Source organism: Pieris napi, chromosome 3 (genome assembly GCF_905475465.1).
Source record: "Pieris napi chromosome 3, ilPieNapi1.2, whole genome shotgun sequence".
Lineage (NCBI taxonomy): Eukaryota > Metazoa > Arthropoda > Insecta > Lepidoptera > Pieridae > Pieris > Pieris napi.
In genome coordinates, this window is record NC_062236.1 from 4,474,632 (window position 1) to 4,500,665 (window position 26,034).

General features: G+C 33.4%; 3 protein-coding genes, 1 long non-coding RNA gene and 1 other non-coding gene across 10 annotated transcripts; all 5 read left to right on the forward strand.

Moving 5' to 3' along the window:
- Positions 1 to 1,430: 1,430 nt before the first annotated feature.
- LOC125063166 (uncharacterized protein PB18E9.04c) lies at positions 1,431 to 8,630 on the forward strand. 3 transcript variants are annotated; one of them, XM_047669435.1, is made up of 9 exons: positions 1,437 to 1,589; positions 4,401 to 4,579; positions 4,786 to 4,912; positions 5,215 to 5,326; positions 5,406 to 5,523; positions 6,016 to 6,374; positions 7,446 to 7,703; positions 7,972 to 8,094; positions 8,201 to 8,630. In XM_047669435.1, exons 2-9 carry the CDS (start codon positions 4,458 to 4,460, stop codon positions 8,473 to 8,475), a joined length of 1,494 nt encoding a protein of 497 aa, XP_047525391.1. In that variant the 5' UTR covers positions 1,437 to 1,589; positions 4,401 to 4,457; the 3' UTR covers positions 8,476 to 8,630. The 3 variants fall into 3 exon arrangements, with proteins under 3 accessions (XP_047525390.1, XP_047525389.1, XP_047525391.1); XM_047669433.1 differs by having other exon boundaries at positions 1,434 to 1,589; positions 6,016 to 7,703; XM_047669434.1 differs by lacking the exons at positions 7,972 to 8,094; positions 8,201 to 8,630 and having other exon boundaries at positions 1,431 to 1,589; positions 6,016 to 7,516; positions 7,585 to 7,703.
- On the forward strand, positions 7,877 to 7,950 carry Trnai-aau. The gene has a single exon. It is a non-coding gene; the product is annotated as a tRNA-Ile (tRNA).
- Positions 8,631 to 10,783: 2,153 nt separating the features above from the next.
- On the forward strand, positions 10,784 to 15,920 carry LOC125063551 (fibrillin-1-like). 3 transcript variants are annotated; one of them, XM_047670051.1, is made up of 9 exons: positions 10,784 to 10,935; positions 11,434 to 11,585; positions 12,204 to 12,299; positions 13,192 to 13,240; positions 13,747 to 14,053; positions 14,356 to 14,536; positions 14,722 to 14,911; positions 14,975 to 15,408; positions 15,609 to 15,920. In XM_047670051.1, exons 2-9 carry the CDS (start codon positions 11,452 to 11,454, stop codon positions 15,802 to 15,804), a joined length of 1,587 nt encoding a protein of 528 aa, XP_047526007.1. In that variant the 5' UTR covers positions 10,784 to 10,935; positions 11,434 to 11,451; the 3' UTR covers positions 15,805 to 15,920. The 3 variants fall into 3 exon arrangements, with proteins under 3 accessions (XP_047526007.1, XP_047526004.1, XP_047526006.1); XM_047670048.1 differs by having other exon boundaries at positions 14,722 to 15,408; XM_047670050.1 differs by lacking the exons at positions 10,784 to 10,935; positions 11,434 to 11,585 and adding an exon at positions 11,830 to 11,914 and having other exon boundaries at positions 12,182 to 12,299; positions 14,722 to 15,408.
- Positions 15,921 to 16,059: 139 nt separating this feature from the next.
- On the forward strand, positions 16,060 to 16,409 carry LOC125063552. Its single transcript, XR_007119532.1, has 2 exons — positions 16,060 to 16,103; positions 16,231 to 16,409. It is a non-coding gene; the product is annotated as an uncharacterized LOC125063552 (long non-coding RNA).
- Positions 16,410 to 18,104: 1,695 nt separating this feature from the next.
- On the forward strand, positions 18,105 to 21,102 carry LOC125063550 (juvenile hormone esterase-like). 2 transcript variants are annotated; one of them, XM_047670046.1, is made up of 4 exons: positions 18,105 to 18,369; positions 18,619 to 18,764; positions 19,303 to 20,606; positions 20,830 to 21,102. In XM_047670046.1, the coding sequence occupies exons 1-4, from the start codon at positions 18,294 to 18,296 to the stop codon at positions 21,041 to 21,043; spliced, it is 1,740 nt and encodes a 579-aa protein (XP_047526002.1). In that variant the 5' UTR covers positions 18,105 to 18,293; the 3' UTR covers positions 21,044 to 21,102. The 2 variants fall into 2 exon arrangements, with proteins under 2 accessions (XP_047526002.1, XP_047526003.1); XM_047670047.1 differs by having other exon boundaries at positions 18,105 to 18,366.
- Positions 21,103 to 26,034: the final 4,932 nt, after the last annotated feature.

Consider the following 26,034-nt stretch of genomic DNA (forward strand, 5'->3'; position numbering starts at 1 on the left):
AAACACATAGAGTATCTATGACATTGACACAGTTACTAGCTTTGTTTTACTTTAAGATTACTGTCTATAAGCATTAATAAATAAAAATCAAAATCAGTGGCTCCTCTGTTTAGTCTGATATTGTTTTTCTTATTAGAGTAGTATTTTGTGTATGCCGGTTTATTGTGATGTTGTCTTCACCGATGGAATGAAAGTTTAATTTTGCGCACAAAGAGAAGTCCTACGGCACCACCAAATTTGGAACGCTAGGCTCAAGCCATTTGACTAGTTAAAAAGCTTTTGGGAATCTATTAATATGGTAAAAATAAAAAAAAATAATATTCACGTCTATTCTTACATATTATTAAATGGAGTCATCTGGCCACGTGTGTTTGCATGTACGCGGTAGGTATACTTAAAAACTACCGAGCAGATTTTTACAGCTTTTACCAATAGATAGATTTCTGAGAAGGGCAAAGGTACAAAATACATTATGATTCTGGGTGAATCGGCTATAACGAATAATTTTTAAAATGCCGCAAGAGGTTTTGGCAAAATTTCCAACTGCTAAGCTAGTAATGCACAAAGATGGTGAAATAAGATGAGAACTTTCAACTATCGCTCAAGTATTGAAGTGCAAATTGGTCCTGATTTATTAATAGCACTATTACTTAAAGTGGTATATAACCAACACAAGTACTACCAGTGTACAATATCCCCTCGACGGATGCAGTTTGAACAAACACTCGACAAAGAGTATAACATATATAGCACTTATATTAGATTCAGACACCCCGACTTCACGTCGCCTCTTTTATTGAATTGCTGTCCCCAGCGTATACCAGTAGATATTGTTATAATCCACGGGAATTTGTTTTCTCGCGAATAAGAAATAAAGGCTAGAGTTGCATTTACCACAGCACTATCCCCTTCCTATTTCTGGTAGCCTAGTACAAAATGCTCCTGTTACGTTTTCTAAATTTGGTTATATTTTGAAGGCAGGTAAATAAATAATAGACAATTTTTTTTTATTATAGTTTATTAATGATTGTAGAAAATGATTATGAATATGTATTATATAAACCATAAAGTATTAAGGTACAACGGAGGTTTTTAGGTATGTATGTATGTATACCTATCTGAATTTAATTAATACTTTCAACTAAAATAGGTAGGTACACTTCATGCTGAATTCATGTGTTTGTCTCACTTAGGAAATTTGATTGATGGATTAAAGACCAGGAAATTTTAATATTTCAGTCTTATTTCTACAATCTAATATCAAATAAAGTAGTAATAATTATAAATAAAGTAATAATAATTTAATATCAATAAAGTTCGCGTTATCATAAAGTCTAACTCGCCTTACGTACAATGGAAATTTAATTAAATCTGTTTGAATGATAATTCTTAGAAAGCTGTAAAGGATGCGGTGCCCCTATTTTTCCTACGACCCGCATTGCTATCGGCTGTACCATCCTGTCGCATCCCAGTCGAGTCCCGATGCTATCGTCGAAAACACGCGACAACCACTTAAGTGCTTATCTCCTGGTATTTTACGCAGTTTCTTAGTGACCAAATACTGAAGTGATTGTGAATAAAAAAAACCTGTAAGTTTATAAATTAACTCTATATGTAGTAAAATATTTAAATATTTAAAAAATACCATCTTGCGGCAACTTATCAGGTAGATCTTTTTTTTTGCTTTATAAGATCAACTTAGAACCCACACAGGTATAGGGATACCGCATAATACAGAAGTATTTCAAAGCTTTTTTAATTTTATATGCAGCGGCGTATTGGCGGAAGCAATTAGCGAAGATACATCAAAATAGTATATATCAGTTATAGGCGATTTGTAGTTTTATATCACGAAATCTATCTACATGAATCTATATTAATCTATCCTATGAATTGCAGTCAAATCTATTCAAATAAACTTTTGATATCTCGATCACCAATCCTTCTTTCAATTTACCCGTTTATCGCGTTGATGCAGTAGGTATTTAATTCACAGAGAAAGAATCGTTGCTGTGTGTGTATGTCAGTAAGGCCATGGACATTTTTCCCCTAAATTTAGGAGGGAATTAAGATGCGCAGGGGGATTTCTAGGGGGTACCTTATTCAAGAAATAAAAATTTCTTTAAAAACCTTTGGTTCCAAATATCAACTCCAAGCGGGGTTATAACTGAAATATCAAAATGTATAATACATCAAGATCGAAATAACAGCAATGTTATACTACTTGAATGTATTTTTAATGCTTATTTAAAATTACCTATCAAACCAAGTGTATAAAAGACCAAGTGTATAAAAAACCAAGAAAAACTTTAGTTATAATATTTTAATCGATATTTCCTCAATCAAATATCTTCTTAAAAAACGCCAACACGGGTACATATGTCGGCCCCATCTAATTCTCCTTTAAAACGTATGCAGTTTGTGTTATTTATTAAATTGGAGATATTCGTTTAAGTAAAAATTTTATATCATACCAGTTTGGAAGTCCGGCTAAAGCGCCATCTCATATTGCCACTTATCAACATAGCATAGTGATTTTTATCACCACAGTCGTATAGTAAGAAAAGGTTATCACAGAGTGCTTAATTACTGTTTGAAATGCAATAATTTTATAAATACCTGACATAGAAGCTTTTTCTTTAATTTTCTGGGGTTATGTACCTATGGAAAATGTACTTATATATATTTGTTATAATATGCCGGGTATAAAATATATATGAAACGTAATAGAAACATACAAGCCTCGTGTTATCGCCTGAGGAGTAAAAACAATTAAAGCTACTTACCAGATGTGCAAGTAATTAAGCCAATTTACCATGAGGCAGCCATATAGGCAGCTGGCTTATACATTAAACTAATTCTCTGTGTTTCAAAATTAATTTTAACTAGGGCACATTCATGTAAGTTTTAATAGCGTTGATGAACCGAAAGTGAATGAACAAAAGTATTTTTATCAAAATCTAATTTATATATGAACATCAATAAAAATTTCATGTAAATTTACTACCACTTTAAGTTTTACCCAAACCAAGGGCGTAGAACGGCTCAGAAGAACTGGAATCAAACTCACCACCAATCTTTTCAATATTTCAATATACATCTTTATATATATAATTCTTCTGTGAGTGTGTATGTCACTGAACTTCTCTCAAACGACTGGACCGATTTTGATGAAATTTTTTGTGTGTGTTCAAGGGGATCTGGGAATGGTTTAGATTCACAAATCAGCCCGCCAGATGGCGCTGCAGTCGGTACTTTCATACTTTGCTTTACTAATTGCTTGAAATATCATGCAGGACAACGTCTATCGGGTCCACTAGTTTCTTATATAGGAGCTGCAACCGTTAGCCTCTTTAAGTAGAAGGCATGGCGACATGTATAACACAAGCAAATACTAAATATAAATTTAAATACTTATTAAGTCTTGGAAAATAACATCTTACCCTCTTACGCAGGACGTCTCCACTTGACAATGATGAACGATTTCCCCTTGCTACTTTTTCTATTGCTTTTTATTTTTAATTATTTATTTAATTTTTTCAAGTGTATATACCGTTTCATTGCAATAGAATTTTCTTTCCGGATACCGTAGTTTTCATATTTTCAGAATGATTATAAATCTATACGTTCAAGCCAAATCTTCGAGTTGAATGCTCTCCATAATATTATTTGAAGCCAATTTGTACAGCCCGTCCCAATAGAACAACGGAAACAGGCAGTTTTCCCCCTTCCATTAGAACTAGTTACTGTAACTGGTCTATGACAAAACACAGGCGTTATAGTTCACAAACTGATTGATAACAGCAGCGAATTTTAACGGTCAATGATATTTCATTTATGTAAACTTAAATTCACCAACGATTAAGCTAAATTCACAGAATTGATCCAATTAATCTATCAGTATCCGCTCATTCTTTTAATTTTGATGAATGATTATTATCTGAAGACAAAATTTTTGTATTTCACTCAAATTTACGGTGCGTCATATTACGTCCTGCTTTTAACTTCGTAGTCCATGGTATCCGAGAGATGTAGTTATAAATAGGTAACTAATAACTAAACTAAGGTCAACTAACTGTACAGGATGGGGAGCGTAAATAGGACATATGAATTAATTGTCACTAACTGTCGTGTGATAGGGGACGCGTTGTGTCGTAATACTAAGATTGCATTATTGTAACCGAAATTGTTAAGTACATTAGCGTCGGATTCCCAACGTCCCCCTTAAAGCGATGGTACTAGAGTGTGTCAAGTATCAATTTGTCAAATACATATAGAATGTATGGAATGAATAGGTATTGTATTTGGTATAAAAAGCAAAGTACTAATACGACAACGTCTACCATTAAACGCTTAGCAGAATGGTAATCAAACAAATCAACACCTTAAATATTTTACAGATAAAATGAGACATAGGCGAATATAGTTATTATGGATTGGAAGAATTAGTAACAACAATGATAGTTCTAAAGTCATGGGTCCGGACCAAAACAGTGATTTGTGTGTTATCCATGCTGATGGCCATTGTTTTGCAAGTCACAAGTTTGAGTGGACCCAATGTGTGCACAGTGAAACAGAAGTAAGTAATATTCAATATAACATAATCTCCTAAACAAAACAATTATCGAAATAGGATCACTATCCTTAGATGTTGGTGTGCCTGTGGAAAACAATAAATCACGTTTAATATTTAACTCGAGAAGTTTTTTATTTAATAGTCAGTCAGTCAGTCAGTCAATCAGTCTTCTGTATAACAATACTGATTCTTTTTAATAAACATTTCAGGTACAACATAACGAAACGTGTGAAGTATCGCGCTCCAATGTCAGTGAGGACATACGAGTGGTGCTTCTCAATACCGCCGAGATGTTCCCGCTGGAAGACCGAGATGAGAGACCTGACGAGACTTGAAGTATATACATAATTGCTTATATATACATAATTGGCTTGCAATAACATAATATACCAATACACACTACCATTCAATACATTACATACAATAAAATCAATCAAGATAACATTCATAATTTCATTTCAATTAGAACGAAACAAATCTCAGAAGAATTTTTTATCAACAATATGTTATAAACAATAATCATACACCTAATATGTGTAAAAGAATTTGTTTTTAAGTCTCAGCACATTATATATAGTAGTCGTATAACTTAAGAAAGGCGGAAACGTATATTAAAATATATAATGTACCTTTTTCAGACGCAGGAACGTACTGCAGACGTAGCTGTGTGCTGTCCAGGATATAAAATGAAGGAAGTTTCGTGTGTTCCTATTTGTCCAAACGGAAAAACTGGCAATAAATGCTCAGAAGGCAAGTCAAGCTTTTAATTTGACACTATAGACCTAAGCGGTCCAATTCCTTCGTTTAATTCTGGTTTTATTTTTTTTAGAATGTCCACCAAACAAATGGGGACCAAACTGTGTGAATAATTGTAAAAAATGTTTGAAAGGAACTTGTTCACCAATCACTGGAGATTGTGAATGCCTGGAAGGATGGCAAGGTGAGAGGTGGGTTACCACTTACATTATAAAACTGCTGTCTGCTTGTCCTAACTTATTTCAAACCTACACATGTCAAATCCATTTCCTCTCCATATCTTCTGGATCCTCTAACTGTTTAATTATTGTTAGTTAACCCAGGATCAAGATCAAGACGACTCATTGGTCTAGTGGTTAGTACCCCTGACTGCGAATCCATGGGTCCCGGGTTCGATCCCCGGCTGAGGCGAACATCGATGTGATGAGCATTTGGTGTTGTTCTTAGGTCTTGGGTGTTTAAATATGTATTTATATGTATATCTATCTATAATATGTATGTATATCCGTTGCCTAGTACCCAAAACACAAGCTTCACCAGCTTAGCATGGGACTAGGTCAATGGGTGTGAATTGTCTTTAAAAAAAAAAAAAAAAAAAAACGCTTAAACCAATATATTGTATAACGTAAATTAAGTTTTTTATTGTAGATGCTTTATGTATATAAGGATTTTTTTATTTTCAGTTGCAATATCCGCATGACTACACAACCCCCGCCTGCACTAATGGAAGAAATACTAACAACTACAAAGTCTACTCTTCAAACTTTACCTCCCTTTACTAAAACTGTTGCCACTACCAAAACAGTTTCTTTAGAATCGACAACACCTGTGACTTATAACAGTCCAATATTTACTAAATATGCCACAAGTCTTAAAACTGAAGAAATTACGACCTCAACAAAAACAACTATGATAGTAGCCAATGATGCATATAGTAATGTTGCTTTACCCTCCACAACTGCTGGTGCACCAATGTCTATAGATACAACTCAGACAGTGCCAACTACCTTTGTTTACAATAGAACCGAAACCCCCACAGAAGGTACGTCGACAAACTTAACTTCTGCGCATGTAACTTCAGTTTCTCAGTCTCCATTGACTACTAAAACCATCCGAAACATCTTTATAACCACACCAATATCTTCTACGGTTTACTCTACGTCTACTCCAGCTTTGACTACTTTGAACGAAATTTCTATTACAACCGAGGCCGTTAAAAAGATTGAGACAAATACAAAGTTTTTAAATGTTTCAAAATTTAAGCCCAAAGAAATATGGATCAAGCCGACTCAGAAAGGAATATCAACAGAATTCAAATTGAAAATTAGTCCAAACCACGAACGAATACCTATAAGAAATGGAAGTAAGAATGATTCATCATCAGAAATAACTACTCCGAGGACAATTATAGTTTCTATTATACCCACTTCAGTATCACACGCTTCATTTAAAAAAATTGCTTTGACGACCGCCACCCACTTAGCTAGGAATACGAAAACGCAGAAAACGTACAACCAAAGTGTGGAAACTGGCTTTACAAGATCCATGGCAGCGACCCCTACTCAAGCACCCTTTACGATAAAAATATTAACTACACGCCAAAGAAATTTATCCACCACGACACCAATAATAAAAAATGTTACAAAAACAATGATACCAAAGACGTCGTCTAAAAAAGCATTAACAAAAATTTCACCTGCCGCAAAACCTTCTAATATTACAAAGGTGGCTTTCACTACATCAACACTGAAAAATAATTCAACTAACAGCATGACGAATCTTGCAATTACGAAGCAAAAATCTTTTTACAGCACTAACGCCATAGCTTTACATACTTCCACTAGTAAAGTTTCTGAAATAACAACTAGAGCGACCATAAATTTAAAAGATGAAAGAAAATTCTTAAAAGATGAAATATTTAGAACTCCAGAGACCTCCCATGAAACGACTACTAAAAGATCTAAAACAACTAACATTACCGAACAAGTTAAAACTACTATTCTTGTTAAAATTCCACCAAAGAAGACTAATCTGAGAAATACAACTAAAACCATTCCTAATACAATAACAACTGAGAGTCCGTCTGAAGATGAAACATTTCATATTTTAACAGAGCCGGAGCACATCACAGCAGTCATGACCGATAAGGAGAGAGAAAAAAATTCGCTTGATCTTATTTCTGTTGTAAGTGTCGTTGGAGGTATAATGATGGCAGTTATAACAGTGGCTGTAATAATAGTTATGTTTGAAAGGTGTAGGAGGCCTAGATATGATGATATAAGGAAAATACACGATATACAGATGCGGGCTATGATGGGTAACGATGATCCGCCTCCGTATGTAAGGAGCATTTTTCATACACCATTACCAGGTTAGTAACTTGTTAATAATTTTTTCGTGCCTTTCGATAGTTTTATTTTGTTATTTTTATATAGACACTTTATCAAAACAAGTTTTATCTCTAGTTAGGATGCTAAAGGACTAAAGTTATTAAATCATGAAACATTGTCCAATATGATACAAAATTTCAACTAAGGATCGCAAGGCCCATTAGCTCAGTTGGTTAGAGCGTCGTGCTAATAACGCGAAGGTCGCGGGTTCGATCCCCTCATGGGCCACTTATTTTTATATTTTTCCAGAGCCACCTCGTTCAGAAAAGTGTCACTATCAACCAATATCTACATTGGATAGAAACTTGAAACAATTTATGAGGCCTGTAGTAGTACAAAACATTTCACCGATAATGCTGGAAAACTTTCGAGGTATAATTAAAATTATATAAGTTATTAGAGTTTATATTTAATTAATATAGTTATTTAATTATTTTTACTTTTAATTCTTTTAAAATGAAGCCTCCTTATGTTTTAGGCATTCTTGAATGTCATTATGATCACCTACCACAAAGAAGTCTAGAAGTATCTGCTCGGTCATCAATAGCGCCATCTATTAACCATGAGGAACAACACATTCCTCGAACCTTAGCGGAGTATACCATTGACGCACTAAAATGTGAAGCTAAATTAGACATTATTGACAGTACAAATGCTGAGCCATTATACGCCGAAATCCCGTGTTGGAGGCCGCCATCTGAACACGCTGTTGAAGTTATGAATTTAAACGGAGAAGCGGTCACGGAATTATGACCGTATTGTTAGTTTAACCTTCGATCCACAGATGGCGCTAAATTAATTTCACTGTAATAGTTTACAGAACTAGTGTAAAGCCATTATAATGACATAAGTATTATTTAAATTCTTACGGTACATAACAGTTTATTAATAAAAGTATTAAAATATCGTATAAATTGTTTACTTTATCTTACATAATATTATTGTTGCTGCGATAGTGTCCTCGGCCTTAGGGCATATCATATCGACATTACATTATTTTATTAAAAACAAAATTAACAGATAATACGTTTAAAACATATGTCTAGAGTACTCCAATCATAAATATTTTTATGAATATCCTATCGCTTAGATTTTTTTTATAAGGACAAGAGATTTTTGTTTTATATTTATTATTGGTTACTCATAAGCATAGACGTACATGGAGTAGGAAACCGTGCCCACCCAAGGGACACCAGAGGCCCAGCCAACCCTCTAAAATAACCCTAGATTCGCCAATATTCCTTAGCCGTAGGTAGGTATATTTTAATTTTAATTATATGGAATTTCATGAATTCGTAGAATTAATACATATTAATTTAGCATTGGATTGATAAGTGATAAACGTGAGGGTCACGCGTGGGCTTATATTATCTTACGTTTCCTTTAATAACACAACTAATTATCAGTATATATGCAAGTTGAAATAATAACGCTCTACACAATTGTTATATGCTGCATAAATAATATTGTTATTAAACTGAGCTATAGCTTTTTTTGCTAAAAAATATCAACAAATCAAAAATAAATTGCATCAAAGGAACACACTATTCACAAACATTACTCCAAACAACAAGGGTCGTTAAATTTGCATCACATTTATTTATTTAAAGAGAGCCACAATGGCGTAACAATAGGGTGGCAGGGCTGGCAAAATGCCACGGGCCCCCGACCCAAGACGGCCCCTGACCATTATGGATTCAATGGATGAATGTGAAGTCTCCAATAAGCATTGGGCTAGCGTGGGGACTACAGACCATTCCCTCTCGCCTAGAGAGGAGTCCTATGGCCATTAGTGGGACTTATACAACGTGTAATTGAGTACGCTGAAACTTTCAAAGTTTATTAAAATTAAATTGAGTACAACGTGACGATTTTTACTGATACGGCCCCAACAAAAGAATTTGCCACGGGCCCCAGATGGTATAGTTACGCTACGCCATCAGAAACATTTAATAAAATGTTACTGGTTGTCATAGAATAATCCGCGCGCGAACTTAATCAAAGACTAAACGCAATAAGAGTACTACCTAATGAGTTGCACTTACTTATTTTTTCATGATGATTATAAAAAATCGAGAGTCCACCTCGGGAGCAAGATTATTTTAAACTCGAAAGACGAACTTAGCTGCCTTGACAAAAGATGTAATATTTGAAATTTGTCTGAACAAGCTCCAATTATAGGACTTCGTTCTCAAACTCATACTACTTATACTACTACGGCCCGTCTCTAAAACATTTAAACATACATATATTTTTATTAGTCAATAATTCCGCCGAAACCTAGTTTAGTATAAAGGATAAAAAGTTTACGATAGTAATTCAAACTACTAATATAATTACTTATACGTATAGTAATAATGTTAATAAGTATATAGTATTGTAAATAGTTTATGTTTCCACCACAGTATATATAAACTATGTATATAGTGTAATTGTCCTATGTTTTAGAAGAAATAGATTGTAACTAAGACTGTAGAAAATGAATTATACATGATGTGGTGTACGTATATAAATAAATACATATAAAATATATTATGGATAATTCAGAAGTTGCACAACGAGGTTGAATTATCTCATCGCTCGATGACAGCATTATAGCGAGAAATAGGGATCACTTCTATTCATAAAAACCTTTATTAAACTTAAACAGACTTATTTAATTGGAATCTTATGTATATTATCTTATTAACGATTAATTCACAGGTATATAAATATGAATTTATATTTCATCTTTTACATTATCAGCTGATCGGTTAATCAATGATTTCATAATGATAACGCTTGCTACTCTAATTAGATCTAGGAAAGAAACGTTAAACCAAAATGTCGTTTAAAAGTAATATTAAGAATTGACAAAATGTCCGGTCTCAATTTTAACTCTATGACAATAATGTTTGACTATTAAAACCAATTGGATAAGAACTTTAATAAATAAGTTTTTAAAATAATTCTAATATATAAAATTTTGCTATGAGGGTGAAAGATGTTGTATTGACACTCCTTACTGTTTTCCTAACTCTGATAAAATTCATTCAAAAACAGGTTAAATACGTACGGAATCATATGAATCTCCGAACACAAATCATCCATAACCAGCACACAGTTCTTAGTGTTTTTGTATTGGTTTAACTGAGTAGTTGATAAAATTGTATTTATTACAGCTATTTTCCTTAGTCCAATCTATAGAAATACGAGAAAGGTCTATACTATTGGGTAAGTTTTAGCCTTAATTCAATAATATCTGACCTTCAAATATATGAAGGTTTCGTGGCATTATAAATTGTGAGATTCCTTATTTCAAACCAGTATGCTTTAAACATCTTTTTTCGTGCTATAAAAAAGTGTAAATTTTATTTATATATAGATACATTGTACACATAGAATAAAGATGATAATTAATAAGTTTACATGCCGATGACTTCAGTAAATATTTGACAGTAAAGTACCGTAACTATTTGATAAGTTGCTTATTCAAATATTCATAATTAAGTCTGTTGTTTGCTTTGTTCTTTAAATATTTCTGATTGTTTTGGCGGTAGAAAAAGTATTTTCAAACTTTACCAGTTATACATTGTTATTGTGTATAGTTTACAAATTTAAGTGTGTATTATAATCATTCTGTGTTTAAAATTAATATAAGAACCTTGAGTTGTTCACTTATAGAATCATATTTGCGTAATGTGTGTAGAAAAATATATTTTAAATCCACAGCGAGGTTAATATCTGATCATGTGTCGGATATTAGCTATTTTCATAGCCCTGGTCTGCGTGTACGCAGCTAATGCCCAGTATGTGAAGTCAGTCAAAGGTGGTCACCAAGGTGGATATTATCGTGAATACAATCCTGGAGCTAAGCTACCGAAGTATGTTTTAAATTACTATGAATCATTCAAATATGGGATATATTAAAAATATTGTTTATTTGAAACTAAAGGAGGTCTGTAATATTTTTAGTCCCATACTTAGAATCGAGAACAGCGCCCTTACTCTATAACTGTCTGTCTAATAGCCAATAGCAATACCGAAAGCGATCCCCATCACAAAGCCGGCTTTGTGATTCCAAGGTTGCGACATCAGCGCTTCGTTCGAACTTGCATATTGCCGGTATTCAAAGTTTAAGTTATGCGTGTGACGAGAACATTAATCCAAGTTTTAAAACGAATTAGACCAATCAACAATACGTTTTTCCATAACCAATAAACTGAATCAATGAAATTGCAGCGATTCAACCGTCTACCTCTAAAAGGTTCTAAGTCGTGTGTCTCATTTCACCATACCGTTATCACAACTTGGCAGATTTATTATATATATGTGTATATACATATATAGATATAGATGGTTTGGAACGCTGTTTTATTGGAACTGATTGAGAATATGCAAACTTAGAACTGAGAAGTTTTAGTTCAATAACACTATATTATTTTTTACAAAAAATATAGCAAATATGTTTGCTTAGAGGGTAACTGTTTTCTTATTTTTAGCTTTCACGGTAACTCAACACAAGGAGGTTTTAGCTCTCAAAACAGAACACAAATGCACGTCAACTATGATATAGGTGTTTGTTATATAGAAGTACCGTAAGTATATAACCACACAAATGCAATATTCATCCTACATACCGTGTTGCCGTTTGTATTAGCGAAGGTTTCTTTATTTTGCAATCTAAAAAGTTCAACAACAACAACAAGAACTCAACAAATAGGTTGATAAGTTCACTTTAGATAAATATAACAAAATCAAAGCGTTGAAATATCTTCAGACAGAACATTCTTTATTACTTGACGCTGGCTAATGCACAAACCGTGCTAGAGCTAAAAAATAAAGAAGAAGACAGTATTCTTTGGTTAGAGTTATTAAAAATTTAGCATTGGCGTGTGCACCAAAAACACTTTTTCATTCATTAAATTTGCTTATTAACCTATTGACGCATGCAAGCTTACAACGCTAATACAGAGTTCAAGCCTATTGCGAATTTCAGTGAAAATTTCAAGATGACGTCATTTTATTCTGCTAGACCAGGGGTCTCCAAACTACGGCCTGAGGGCCACATCTGGCCTACGAACAGATTTTGTCTGGCCCACGGAGAGCTAGCATACTTGAAAACTCCTTTTATTCTAATTTTATGTTGAATAATTATTAATATGACATCTACATTGATATGGTCATTGGCTAACTACTCATAACATCGTTGTAGGCTTATTGTTATTGTTTTTGTGATAAAAACATAACTTATAACAAGCATAATGACATATGGTTTTGGCCCTCGGAACTTACTGGAGTATTCAGTATGGCCCTAAGGCTGGAAAGTTTGGAGACCCCTGTGCTAGACTAATGCTAGCCAATTGCTAGATTGCTTGCTTATTTCTAATTAAAAACCTAATGTAATCCGTTTTAAATCGCTATTGAAGTTATGCGATGAGATTGCTTGAATGACTTTGAATTATTTAATCATTATTTTAATTATTTCAGTACTGCCAGTTTAGTCCACAATCAGGCTCATATTCCTGCTGGAAACGGTGTAAGTACACAAAGATAATACTTAAATAAAAACAACATTTAAAGTAAAGTAGAAGTAAAAAATCATTTAATCATATAGGTAACATAATTTACACTTATGACTCGTCAGTAAAGAAATACATATTAATGTTTCTAAAACTGATTTCTTTATGTTTAATTGCTGGTTTAAAAATACCGATAAAATATTAATTATTATTAGATTACTAATTATTAATTATTAATACATGTTCAGTTACAAATATTTTTATATTACAACAAAGAATAAATAAAATACAAATATTTTACTTGACTAATTTAAACCATTAATTGATATTGTAACTAGTACACCGAAAAATAATTTTTATAGTAAATATTTTGATGAATTAATTTTTGTACATATATCTTCATGATTCCTTTAAGATAATTTTCGATTTTTCAAAGGAATAAGAAAGAGACAAAAAATTTTTTTTTTTTTTTCTCTTTATACACAATACTTTACAAGCTACTTTAATCTCTATTCCATTTCAGTCACGCCCAGAACTTAGTCGTATACGATCATGTTGTCAAGGCTACATAAGAAATATCCATAACTTCTGGATTTGTGATCCAGTTTGTACACAGGAGTGTGTGAATGCTCTATGCACAGCTCCAGATACATGCAGTTGTTTCCCGGATCACGTGAAAAATCTCGCGGGTTTCTGCATCCCAACTTGTCCCATTGGTTGTCAGAATGGTCAATGCGCTGGAGGAGAATGCTTATGCAAGGAAGGGTTTGCTTTAGACTCTGAGAGCAAATATTGTTTCCCTTCTTGTAAAGAAAGTTGTGGAGGAATTGGTATGTTTTTGATAGTATTTAAACGGAACCTTAAAATGTACTAAAATTCTGCGAAACTAGACTAGCTGTTTTACCTTATTTATCGCCCTCTAATAGAGCAGGAAACATGAACATTAACGTGTTTTATTGGTTTATTAATCATTCTACTGTTAATCAGAAAGAATTATAGGTTCTGGCAATCGTACCTCTATTCATACATGATTGACCATATATTACATCACCAGTTGAACACCAAACCCTGACGGCCGCGTACTAAATTCAAAATAACATTAACCATGGTTAAAAGAGGTTATATGCTTCAGGAAATTGCACCGCACCGAATACCTGTGACTGTAAGAAAGGGTATCATTCAACACCAACTGGAAACTGCAAGCCTGTGTGTGAAAAATGTGAAAACGGTGATTGTGTGGCGCCTAATGAGTGCCGATGCAAACATGGGTACGAGAGAAACCCACAATCTGTTTGCGTGCCTCAATGCCATCAGTACGTATATAGTCACCATAGCGTAATCCTATAAGTCCAAATTAATATAAATAAATACATAAAGCAAAAAGTTCATATGATCACCTAACAGTTCAATATTGCGTATATATTAAGACCTTGTCCCTATAATTCTTAACTATATCTAAATGCAACTTGGATTTGATTTCTCTGCCTTTCTTTTTTAGGAATTGTGCACCTAATGGCAAATGTGTCGCACCGGGTAAATGCGAATACCCTGAAACTACCACCCCATTAATATCGCCGACCTTCCGACCCTCACCTAACATTCCACTTTATCCTGGTAATCAAGTTTACGCTGGTAACAACACCCAACCGGGGAATTACTCAGGTCCTTATCCCGGACAACAATCAGGATATCCGGGGCAACCGGGCCAATCGGGTTATCCAGGGCAGTCAGGTCAGCCAGGACAAACAGGTTATCCAGGGCAGTCAGGTCAGTCAGGACAAACTGGATATCCAGGACAAGCCGGTCAGCCTGGACAACGAGGATATCCAAGCCAACCTGGTCCTAATGGCCAACCCGGACAGCCCGGATATCCTAGCCAATACCCCGGATATCCCAGTCAGTCAGGACACCCTAATCAACATCAACCTGAGTCCCAGAGCACTGGCCAAGGCAACCAAGGATATGGTAACCAAAACCACGCCTATCCCCCTAGTTCAGGGCTTTCCGGAAACCAGGTTAACACGGGCGTACAAGGCCAACAATTGTATCCTGATATTCAGCAGTATAACCAAGAATATGAACCGGATTGCTTGCAGCCATGTGTTAATGGATTCTGTGTAGAGGGAAATAGATGTCAATGCAACAAAGGCTTCTTACTGGATAAAAGTGACCCCACCGAGTCGAGGTACAATTATGTTTACTTATTCATTTAATTAATTGCAGTAATTTGAATACCTTTCCGTCGCTGTCTGTCAAATAGTTTTTACGCTGTGATAAAAAGATATGTTAGCTGTCGACAATCTGTCTAGTATCGGCTCACTACTCATATTTTTACGTGTTAAGATTAAATTTAACTTATATTTTTTTCTTACTTACTTCCTGCAGATGCATACCTCATTGTGCTGGCGGCTGTCTGAATGGTGTATGTTCAGCACCTAACTTCTGTATTTGCAACATGGGCTATTACAAGGATCACAGTGTCAAAGGAAGGCCACAGTGTGTAAAAAGGAATAAAAGATCTGTAGAAGAAACACCAAACATAGCCAAATTTCTTGTTTTTGATTTTCCAGAAATGATGTAATAAATTTTTATAATGATTTATGTCCAAAAGTACTGTTGCATTTTATCTGAAATGTAATTTATTATTGAAATAAAAGAGTCATGTTTTTTACAATATAATATAGGATTGTATTTATATATTATATTTTTTTTTATTAGTCATAAAAGTTTATATTTAATTTTGTGTGCACAATATTTATACCTCTATATAATAGCATCGAGCGATAGGTGCGTGTCCGATATGCGATGTGTATTAACACAATTGTGTATGATTTTTTTTAAATTAACAGTAATACAATGCGATTCAAGTTTAAAAGATAAGTAAGTAACTTATTATACTAAGTTATGTTAAGTCCTGAGTATACACTTTTCGTTAATTCCTCATTTACGTAGAGAAAGCCGAAAAGTCCAATGTTTTCCATTTCTACAATTTTTTTGTCCAAACCAGACAGGACGAAGGTTTTAAAATCGCCGAAACAGTTATGGAAAATTTCCAAAATATGTTTTCCGAATGCGCAGATACCAGTATGCCACATCAGAAGTAAGTTTTTATAAAAATATTTCTACGCATAAACTTAACGGTTCTTTATTTGTTGATTACCGTATTTATATTAATATCTACCAAATTATTTTAAAAATAATGTCTGTCATAGCTTTTTTGTAGATAATGTTCAGGTTTTTATAAATTCACCATCAAAAACCACAGTTGGAGTCGCCGAAAAGTTTACGACCAATAGAAAGTTCTTCGCTAACATGATAAGCACAACTGCGTTTAAAACTATGCTAGATCATGATGTAAAGGAGTTAAAAAAGGATATTGTAAATAAATTAAGATTTTGCGATGATGCAATAATGAATCCGGATCTGCTAAAGGATTTCTATTTTCGCGAATCAGACCCTATATGAATGTGAAAAATAGCTTTAAAAGTTACATTTGATGAGTTTTGTGCTTTGTGGTTCTTTCTATAAATTTATTTGAAAATAAAAATTGTAGTGTAGCCAAGATTTTTAAAATTAAAAAAAAATATTACATTCATAATTGGTTATTTTGATGAAAGAAAACAAACACAGTAGACAAATAAAGATACCATACGATGCGATACTTTATAAAATAAAATATTATATATTTTTTAGAAATTTTGTGAAATAAAATATTTTTTGCGGTGTGGAATTGCCGCACTCAATTACGCTGATATAAAACAATTTATTGATTAGATAGTCTTCACCTTTCACCTTTTCCCACAAGTATATTCCACAATTCCAGGGGATGTGATAGTTAGGTATGTAGTATGTATATAAAGCAGGCAAGCAGCCTACGAAGCCGAAACAAAACGTAAACACGTGCATATATAAATTTTATTATCGTATTACAGAAATTTAAATGATGAAACATACACTTCTTGAAAGTAATCTAGATCAATTCAATAATTGTATATATCTACGTATAAAAACAAAGTAGATATATTAAATCTTTTAGCTCATCATTTAGCCAGAGTTTGCGTGATGCAGAAAAGTTCGTATGTACGAGTACTTTTAGCAGGAAAATCCTACAAAACGACGTCTGCACTTCGAGACTCCAGCCATATTATTTACCCGGGATCTATATTGAATATCAATTAACAATGGGCCAAGAGCACCACTATATGTATAATATTCTTATTATAAAACATAATCATAGTATATTTGATGACTGATTGGTCTATATAATCAATGTATACTGTACATATGAATTACATAACAACGTGGTGGGTGATCTTGTCTTTATTTGTAAACATTAAGTGTTGCAATATACTGAACTTTAAAATAAAGTTGGGTAATAAATTATTACATACCCCTCAAATCCGAATTTACATTTACTAAGTTTTGTAAATTCAGAAGACATTGTCCAAATCATTTAAAATATGTGACTTGACTTTTTGAATATTGACTTGACTTTGAAAAGCTCAACGATGCCATATTTTAAAATGTTTTTTCCACCATCTGTTGTTAATTTCTTTCAATAAAGCATGGACTACGACAGCTATCATGCTTACGATATACGTAGTCAAAGTAGTCAAAAACTCCGTTCAATATGTTATTTGCCAAATCCTTTGCTGTCTTTCTGTTGCGTTGGACAATTTCTTAATGTACTCTTTTCACAGACTTGCGATTTTCACTCATGTATTATATGTATTCCCGGCGTCGGGACGTGACGTGAAAAAATATATTTCTGGGCAATGGCGTCACTTTCTTCTTTATTTTTAACGTCTTTTGTTTTCTCAATAACACTTTAAATGTATTTAATTAGGAAATAACGATTCTTAGAAGCTGGCAGCATTAAATCAGAATAATGATAAATGATTACAAAGTCAAACCAAAAAAATGTTCAGTAATTGTTTAATATTTTGGCTTGGATGCATGGCATTTCAAATAAAATAAAAACATAGAGTATCAATTAATAACTGTGGTTATGAAAATAATTGAAATAACGGTACCAACTTCATACTACATACAGATAAGAGTTACGCTAATATGGATTTTGAGAGTGATACTAGAATCCTAAATTCTCAGAAAAAATTAAATGAGGATCAAAGTACTCAAGAAGATGGTAAGTTATATATTCATGACAATTTTAAACCATGACATGACAAATTACCATTCTATATCTAAACAATAAAATAATACTGTAAATAAAATTTATAAACATTTTTATTTAAATTAAATACTTGTTTAATATTAATAAAAAGTTCATAATATACTTAAATCCTTTTATTAATTTATTGGATCAAAACTTTGTTGTTTTTTTATGGGCTTTTACCTTCACGAAAATTTTAAACATTTCCTAATTGCTCTATAGGAATAGAATCCAAGCATGAAAAATGTATAGTCCAGACTCAAAATGGATGTATTTGTGGATACATTGATAAAAGAGATGAAGGGACATATTACAAATTCAAAAGTATCCCTTATGCGGAACCACCTGTTGGAAATCTTAGGTTTATGGTAATATTACATTTTTTTGTGAACGATTTAGAAATACGTCTCCCGAATGGAGGGATGGGGTGGAGCAGGGATAGAGTTATTTTTATCAAGCATTTTATTCAAGCATCCGCAGCACCGGCGGCAAAATCTACAAAAATACTTAGCGGTTTGTGTTTCGTTTCACATATTTCGAAATACACGATGCTTGGAATATTATAATAACTAAGAGAAAAGTATAAAATGTACGTTTCGTTTAACGAATGTCAATACAATACACAAATATTTATTAAATTATAGACATATATAATTATATAACTCCGGCAGCCAAAATAACTTGGAGAGGCTCCAATCAAGGTTTCCCAAGACACCTATATAATCAGTATCATCTAATTCAGGCGACGTATTTCAAAACCCAACCCTTTTTTTATATTTAGTAAATTCGAAGTCAAAGAGATAATATTATCATATGGTTAAAGGTGAAGGAACACATTTTACAAGATAAACAAACCATTTGTACCGGTGACATATATAATTCGTGCTATATTCTTCTTTATTTCAGCCTCCCAAATGTCTAAAACCTTGGAAAAATATACTAGATTGCACAAAAGATGCACCATTACCACTATCACTCTTTGTTAATCTAGATGTATTTGGTTCTGAAGATTGTCTTTATATTGAAGTATCATCCCCAAACATTAAACCTGACAAACCACTTCCTGTCATGTTTTGGATTGGAAGCTGCAACTTTGTTTTTTATATAGATTCTATTCTTGACCCAACTCATTTAAATAATCAGGGAGTAGTTTTCGTAAGATGTGGATTTAGATTGGGACCCTTTGGATTTTTGTCAATAAACGATTTTTCTGCACCAGGAAATGTTGGATTAAAGGATATTATTTTAGCATTTAAGTGGGTTCAAGCTAACATAAGTAACTTTGGTGGTGATCCTAACAATGTAACTGCATTTGGAAGTGGTACAGGAGGTACGATTGTACATCTTATGACATTATCTCCCTTGGCAGGTGGCTTGTTTCATAAAGCCATTGTTCAAAGTTCTAGTGCCCTTAATGGATGGTCTCTAGCTAAGAATCCAGTTGAAACTGCCATGACCTTAGCAAAACTTCTGGGTATAAAGAAAACAGACAAATTTGAAGTCGTTGAAGAAATGAGAAAGTTATCAGGCTACAACATTATGAAAACCTATAGCACTTTCTTTTTTGATAAATACCGAGTAGAGAATGATGTATTTGATTCACCATTCAAGCCTTCTATAGAAAATGAGTTTGAAGGTCAACCAACATTTATAAGCAAAAGTCCAGCTAAAATACTTAATTCTGGTAAGTTTAATAAAGTTCCGATGATGATTGGTACTAACAATGTGGAAGCTAAGGTGCTACAATATATAAAAGAAGGTTTTTATAAGGATTATAATAAATACAATGAGGATGTCAAACATCTGGTTCCTAAATCATTAGCAAGTGTAAACAGTGACAGTCTAACAAAAATTGGCCAACAAATATTATCATTCTACTTTGTCGGGGTAGAAAAAGTTAATGAACAAACCCAAAAACAATACTTACAGTTTCTCACAGATTACTATTTTCATTATTACTTGGACAAAACAATACGAATACATAGCAAAGTTTCCCCTGAGTGCCCTATCTACTATTATGTTCTCAATTACGCTGGGGAGTGGCTGGTGCCTAAAGAATTAGAATTTTTTAATACTATTGGACATACTGCAGAGCTTCCATTTTTATTTCGAATAAAATCGTCAGATGGCTCTTTTTACAAAGGAAGTTGTGTTTCACTCACCACAAGGGATAGATGTGTCAAAATGTGGACAAATTTTGCAAAATATGGGTATGTAAATATAATAAATATTTATTTTCAGACCAGGGATCCATATCATATTTAATGGATTCAATAATTCAGAATAAGGGGTTAGTTTAGAATTAGTAAACAAAAGTTGCTATGGTGGGCCATGAATAGCATACCAACACCTTAAATATTTACAACAACAATCTCTTATAAAGAAAGCATAAAATTCATTCTCAAATAATATTGTATATTTATGTTGTTTCAGAAATCCTACTCCTACAGATAACGATGAACTTTTACAGATCACTTGGGATTCTGTAGAGAATGAAAAAAGGCTAAATTTTTTGAGTATAAGCTCAGACTTAACAAAAGGAAGAAATCCATTTTATAATCGTATGTTATTTTGGGAAAACATACATAAGGAACATATTATTCTTAAAGTTATTACACATATGAATGACATGGGGCTGAAGTTTTAGTATAAGTGTAGATTTATTTTTTATTTAAAGAATTGTTATCATTACATTGTTTATAATTATATGATAATTTAATTTATCTTTAACATTACAAGTCATTATTAACCTGGTTTAGTTAAAAAATTAAGAATTTATCAGAATATTTGTTTTCATCAGCAATAAATTTTGTAGTAATACATAATTTTAAATATGTAGTTATTAACTATCGCATAAATATTAACGAGGTAATTGTCGGTTTTCCCAAAGTACCAAAACGAGGTTTAAATTAAATTTATAAGGTAAGTGGGGGCAAGATAAAAAATGGGGTAAGACAAAAATCCTCTAACTCCTTTAACTATTTTTTTTTGAGTGCTGCCGTGCGATTCTGTTAATCCGTGAGTTCACCTCGCACTAAAAACGCTCCCATCTATTTTTGGAATCTCATGTTATTCTGTTAAGCAATTTCACATTACGTCTTGACAAGCTGAGGGAGCTTTTAGTTTATTGTTTATCAGAATGCCAAATCGTAAAATGACTGCTTCACGACTGATTAGAGCGCGACTGCCGCTGCGAAAACAACTGTGAGAGTTTCGTAAAGTGAGTTATAGAATCGCAAGGCTGGTATTTTTATTAAAACCGCGAGTTTCTAACGTTCCAAACTATATTCAAAATTAGCTGCCCAGAGTGCGTGGTGTGCGTAAATTTGAATAATTTCTGCGTCGTGATTTTTTCGTAAAATCTTCAAGTGATTTAATCTTACCCCGTGTGCTGTAACTTTAATTACAAGATAGGTGCGACTATTTATAGTTACGAAATCACATCAAAATACGGCTATTTTTAGTTATTTAGGAAGTATCTCAACTTTCCATCTTTACCCAAAAAAATTACTATAAAGTTAAGATAAATATACAAAAGTTTCGATCTTACTCCGTTCCCAAGTGTCTTACAAAAATTCAGTTATTCTCAAACTTCAACTGGTAACAGGAAATAAATTGGCAACGTACTAGTTGATATTTCCATGGGATTATGTATACATTATCGCATATGCAAAGATTAGTAAAAATTAAATAAATTAAAACTCGATTTTAAATATCTTATATAAGTATCAAAATTTTTACTTAAAATAATACTTATATTACTTTTGCAATTAAATAAAAAGCTATCAGACAATGGCACTATTAGTACCTAAAAAATATTTTATGAATGTAAAGGGTAATTATAAATACCTAATTATTCAATAATTACGAATGTTTTATTCTGTAACTACGTCCGCAAATCTTTACGTGAAACATCTTATATTCAAGGCGATGTAGCCGAAGCTATCCAAAAAGTAAAAAGAAAGGTTTTGACATTTGGAGCAGCAATTAATAGCCTTAATTTTTTTGAAAAATGGGATATCGATGTTCCAGCACCAGAATGGTTCACTAAATTCTGTATACGTCATGGACTTTCTCTGAAGAAAATCACTTGAACATTGCAGAAATAAACATACTGACCCGTATATTATTCCAAAAGAAGGGAACACCATCCTCTCGAACGTGGCATAGGCAAATAAAATATCACTATTTTAACGGCCGTTAGTCTAATTAAAAAAAATATTTCCCCCAAATTATATGATGGGATTCGTGGAAAACTGAGACGGCAAAAGGTTTGAGTTTCAATATATACGAAACAAACAATTACCTGTATCTTTGTTAAATAAAGGTATTTTTTCAATTAAGTCAGATGTGAGTTTTCAAGTCACTAAAAGCAATGGACTTAAAACCGTTGACGACATCTCACATTAATTTAAACGACTTTAGAAAAGAATTCAATCTTTCCCCGTCACATTTTCATCTTTAACCTATTTTATTTTTCTTTATTTTTTTATTTACTTATTTTCTCTACTTTGGAACAGATTTAACAACATGTTATTGATATGATAGAAAAGTATAGTTTTTGCTCTATACTAATCAAAGCCATAAGTACAAGTAAAAAAGTAAAGTTAATAATTATTGTTGTACTAGAGGTTCAAACACAACTCTGCTCATCTCATCAATAAACCGTTCAATCTTCCCCCTACTCACCTTATATGAATTAGTGTCTGGAAAATAATTAGACTAGTGTAATAATATTATATTAAGTCCTAAGCATAAACTATACTTTTCGTTAAATAGTCCTCATTTACGTAGAGAAACCCGAAAAATCCTGTTTTCCATTTCTAAATCGTTTTTGTCCAAAACAGAGAAGACGAAGGTTTAAGAATTGCAAAAACAGTTATGGAAAATTTCGAAAATATGTTTTCCGAATACAGTTAGTTACAAGTATGCCACACTCTACACACAATATTAACGTTTATTTATTACTTGTTGATTTCCGTACTTATATTAATATTATGTACCAAAATATTTTCATGTAACATTAACTAGGTACTTTCAGCATCTAAAACAAAAGTTGGATTCGCCGAAAAATGTACGTCTATTAGAAAGTTCTTTGCTAACGTGATAAGCACAACTGCGTTTAAAACTATGCTAGATCATGATGTTAAGGAGTTAAAATAGAATATTGTATATAAAATAAGATTTTGCGATGATGCTATTACTATTCATTATGGTAGGGGAGCCCACGATGCTAAATGGGGATTTACTCGAGCGTCGTAGAGACCTATTGGGATGCAAAGCTTAGATAAAAAGAAGAAAAAAATGTTATATGATAAATTCCTTTTCATCGGTGGGGGAAGCGGCTATAGATAGTTAAATATGTAAAAAAAAACTGATGCATGGACATCCTCGAGCGCGTCAGATATTGATAGCATCTATGCCCTACGTATTTTTAATAATGTACGTATGTTAATCTGATCGTTTGCATGATGCGGGTGGTTGTATTTAAGGGTTGAAAATGAAAAAAAAAAATTTATCGAGCGCGTCAGATTTTCTAAGGGAGTGTTAAGTGTACCAAAAAAAAAGCTCTCATTCACTAATCTGACGATTTCGATGGGACGCAAACCCACGGCCATTTTCATAATATGCAAAAAAAAAAACGCAATTTTGAAATACTCAAGCGCGTCAGATTAAGATATATGTGGTTCATCTTTTTGTTCTAAACGTACTGTCTCATAATCTGACGATTATCTAGAGGGATTCGCCTGATCTGACAAAAAAATTTTAGAAAAACGATTCACCGAAAGGGCCATCCCTGCAACTTCCCGCTACTTCCATTCCTGGGCGCTTAAAATTGATATTTTGAGCTCGCTGAGTTCAAAGAAATAACATGTCTATGCATTTGAGCTCTCCCAGCTCGAAAGTCTGATAGAATTTTCATAGAACACTATTTTTGGAATTTTCAAACCGCAATAACTTTTGAATGGATCAAGCAATTTTCACGCGGTTGGCGGCATTCGACGCAATTTTATCATCATCATAAGTAATTTTGCAATTTTAAGTGATAGAACCACAAATTTCGGAGTAATCCCGAAAAAACACTTTTTCAGGTTTCTTTCGTTCACGATATCTCTCGAACTAATCAACCGCTTTTGACGAGCTTGGTGGTGATCGACGTGGTTTTTCAAGCTCAAAGGCGGATTAGTTTTTGAAGTTGATCAATAAAGAAACCACTTTAAAAAAAATATTTCTTATTTTTTTTAGATTTTTCAAAATTTCTCAAAATCTATCGGTCCGAATCGGATCAAATTCACAGGAAATGTAATTTTGAGGGAAATATTTAGAACGCCGTTTAGTAGATTCCGATCGGTTAAAGGAAATGTAGGCATCACGCAGCTGCACGCATTTAACTTAATCGACGATTTTTTGTTATTTCGGCTTGCGGAAATCGTCAGATTATATATTTTTCATTATTCTTGAATTATTTCCTTCAAAATAAAAAAAAAATTAGCTACGCTCGAGAATGTCGAGATGACGGTTTTTTTTTACAACTTTGTTGCCCTCCCCTTTTTTTCCGTCACTCTCAAATTGTCAGATTAGTGGAATATACACTTTTTAGGATGTAATTAACTCACCCTACCTTAATCTGACGCGCTCGGGAATTTCTGATGGTCAATTTTTTTTTACTAATCTGATCCTGTCTCCTTCACGGGCGGCCTTATATATGGGCCTCATATTTTGTGGAGGTACTTAACCGGGTACAAGGTATCCCCCTATATATTAATCTGCCGCGCTTTAGTAAATCCCGAAATCCCCTCTTGGGCTCCCCTACCATTATTATGAATCCGGATCTGTTGAAGAAATACTATATTCGAGAATTTAAAAATTACATTTGATGTGTATTGTGATTTATGGTTCTTTCTATAAATTCATTTGAAAATAAAAATAGTAGTGTATAATTGGTTATTTTGATAAAATTATAGCGAGCATGGGCAATGGACTATCACAAATTCTTTGCTGTTTTTCTGTTGAGTTGAACAATTTCTTAAGCCTATGATCGACGGGCGAGTAAGACCGTGGTTTTAAATACCGACGAACCTGGCTCGCGGCTCGTTGGTGCTGATCGATTAGCAAGCAAAACAGTCGCAAACATGTATTGTTCCGAGTCTGAAGCCTTGTGTTATCTCGCCATAGGATATTGCGCAGTTATAAAAAAAAAAGAAAACGCCCTAAAGTTGGATTGAAAAAAGGCAAGCTTTGTCACATACCCATTTAATTCAAGAATTGGCAGCAGAGCCACTTGATTACAAAAATTATCTGAGAATGTCCGAGGAATCGTACGAGTTGTTATCTTTAGTGACACCTTTAATACAAAAACAAGACACTGTAATGCGACACAGCTCATGCTCACAGCAGCATGTAGGTAGGTACACAGCTCTTCTGGCGCACATCCGTCCTCTAGCGCTGTCGCCGTAAAGTGACGACTGACGAGTGACGACTGACGGCTCGGCTCGCCGGCCGTGATCGACACGCGGTTTTGCATGGCGAGCCGAGTAAAAAATATAGCACGACGATGAGCCGCGAGCCAGGCTCGGCGGTATTTAAAACCGTGGTTTTGCAATGATACACCGGCGAGCTTCACCGACGAGCCATAAA

Coding starts and splice junctions, on each gene's coding strand:
- LOC125063166 (XM_047669433.1), top strand. CDS start 4,458: ATGATAGTTCTAAAGTCATGGGTCCGGACCAAAACAGTGATTTGTGTG. Junction 4,580..4,785: donor GTGTGCACAGTGAAACAGAA/GTAAGTAATATT, acceptor TAAACATTTCAG/GTACAACATAACGAAACGTG. Junction 4,913..5,214: donor GAGACCTGACGAGACTTGAA/GTATATACATAA, acceptor TACCTTTTTCAG/ACGCAGGAACGTACTGCAGA.
- LOC125063551 (XM_047670048.1), top strand. CDS start 11,452: ATGTGTCGGATATTAGCTATTTTCATAGCCCTGGTCTGCGTGTACGCA. Junction 12,300..13,191: donor GTTTGTTATATAGAAGTACC/GTAAGTATATAA, acceptor TAATTATTTCAG/TACTGCCAGTTTAGTCCACA. Junction 15,409..15,608: donor AGTGACCCCACCGAGTCGAG/GTACAATTATGT, acceptor TACTTCCTGCAG/ATGCATACCTCATTGTGCTG.
- LOC125063550 (XM_047670046.1), top strand. CDS start 18,294: ATGGATTTTGAGAGTGATACTAGAATCCTAAATTCTCAGAAAAAATTA. Junction 18,765..19,302: donor TTGGAAATCTTAGGTTTATG/GTAATATTACAT, acceptor TCTTTATTTCAG/CCTCCCAAATGTCTAAAACC. Junction 20,607..20,829: donor ACAAATTTTGCAAAATATGG/GTATGTAAATAT, acceptor ATGTTGTTTCAG/AAATCCTACTCCTACAGATA.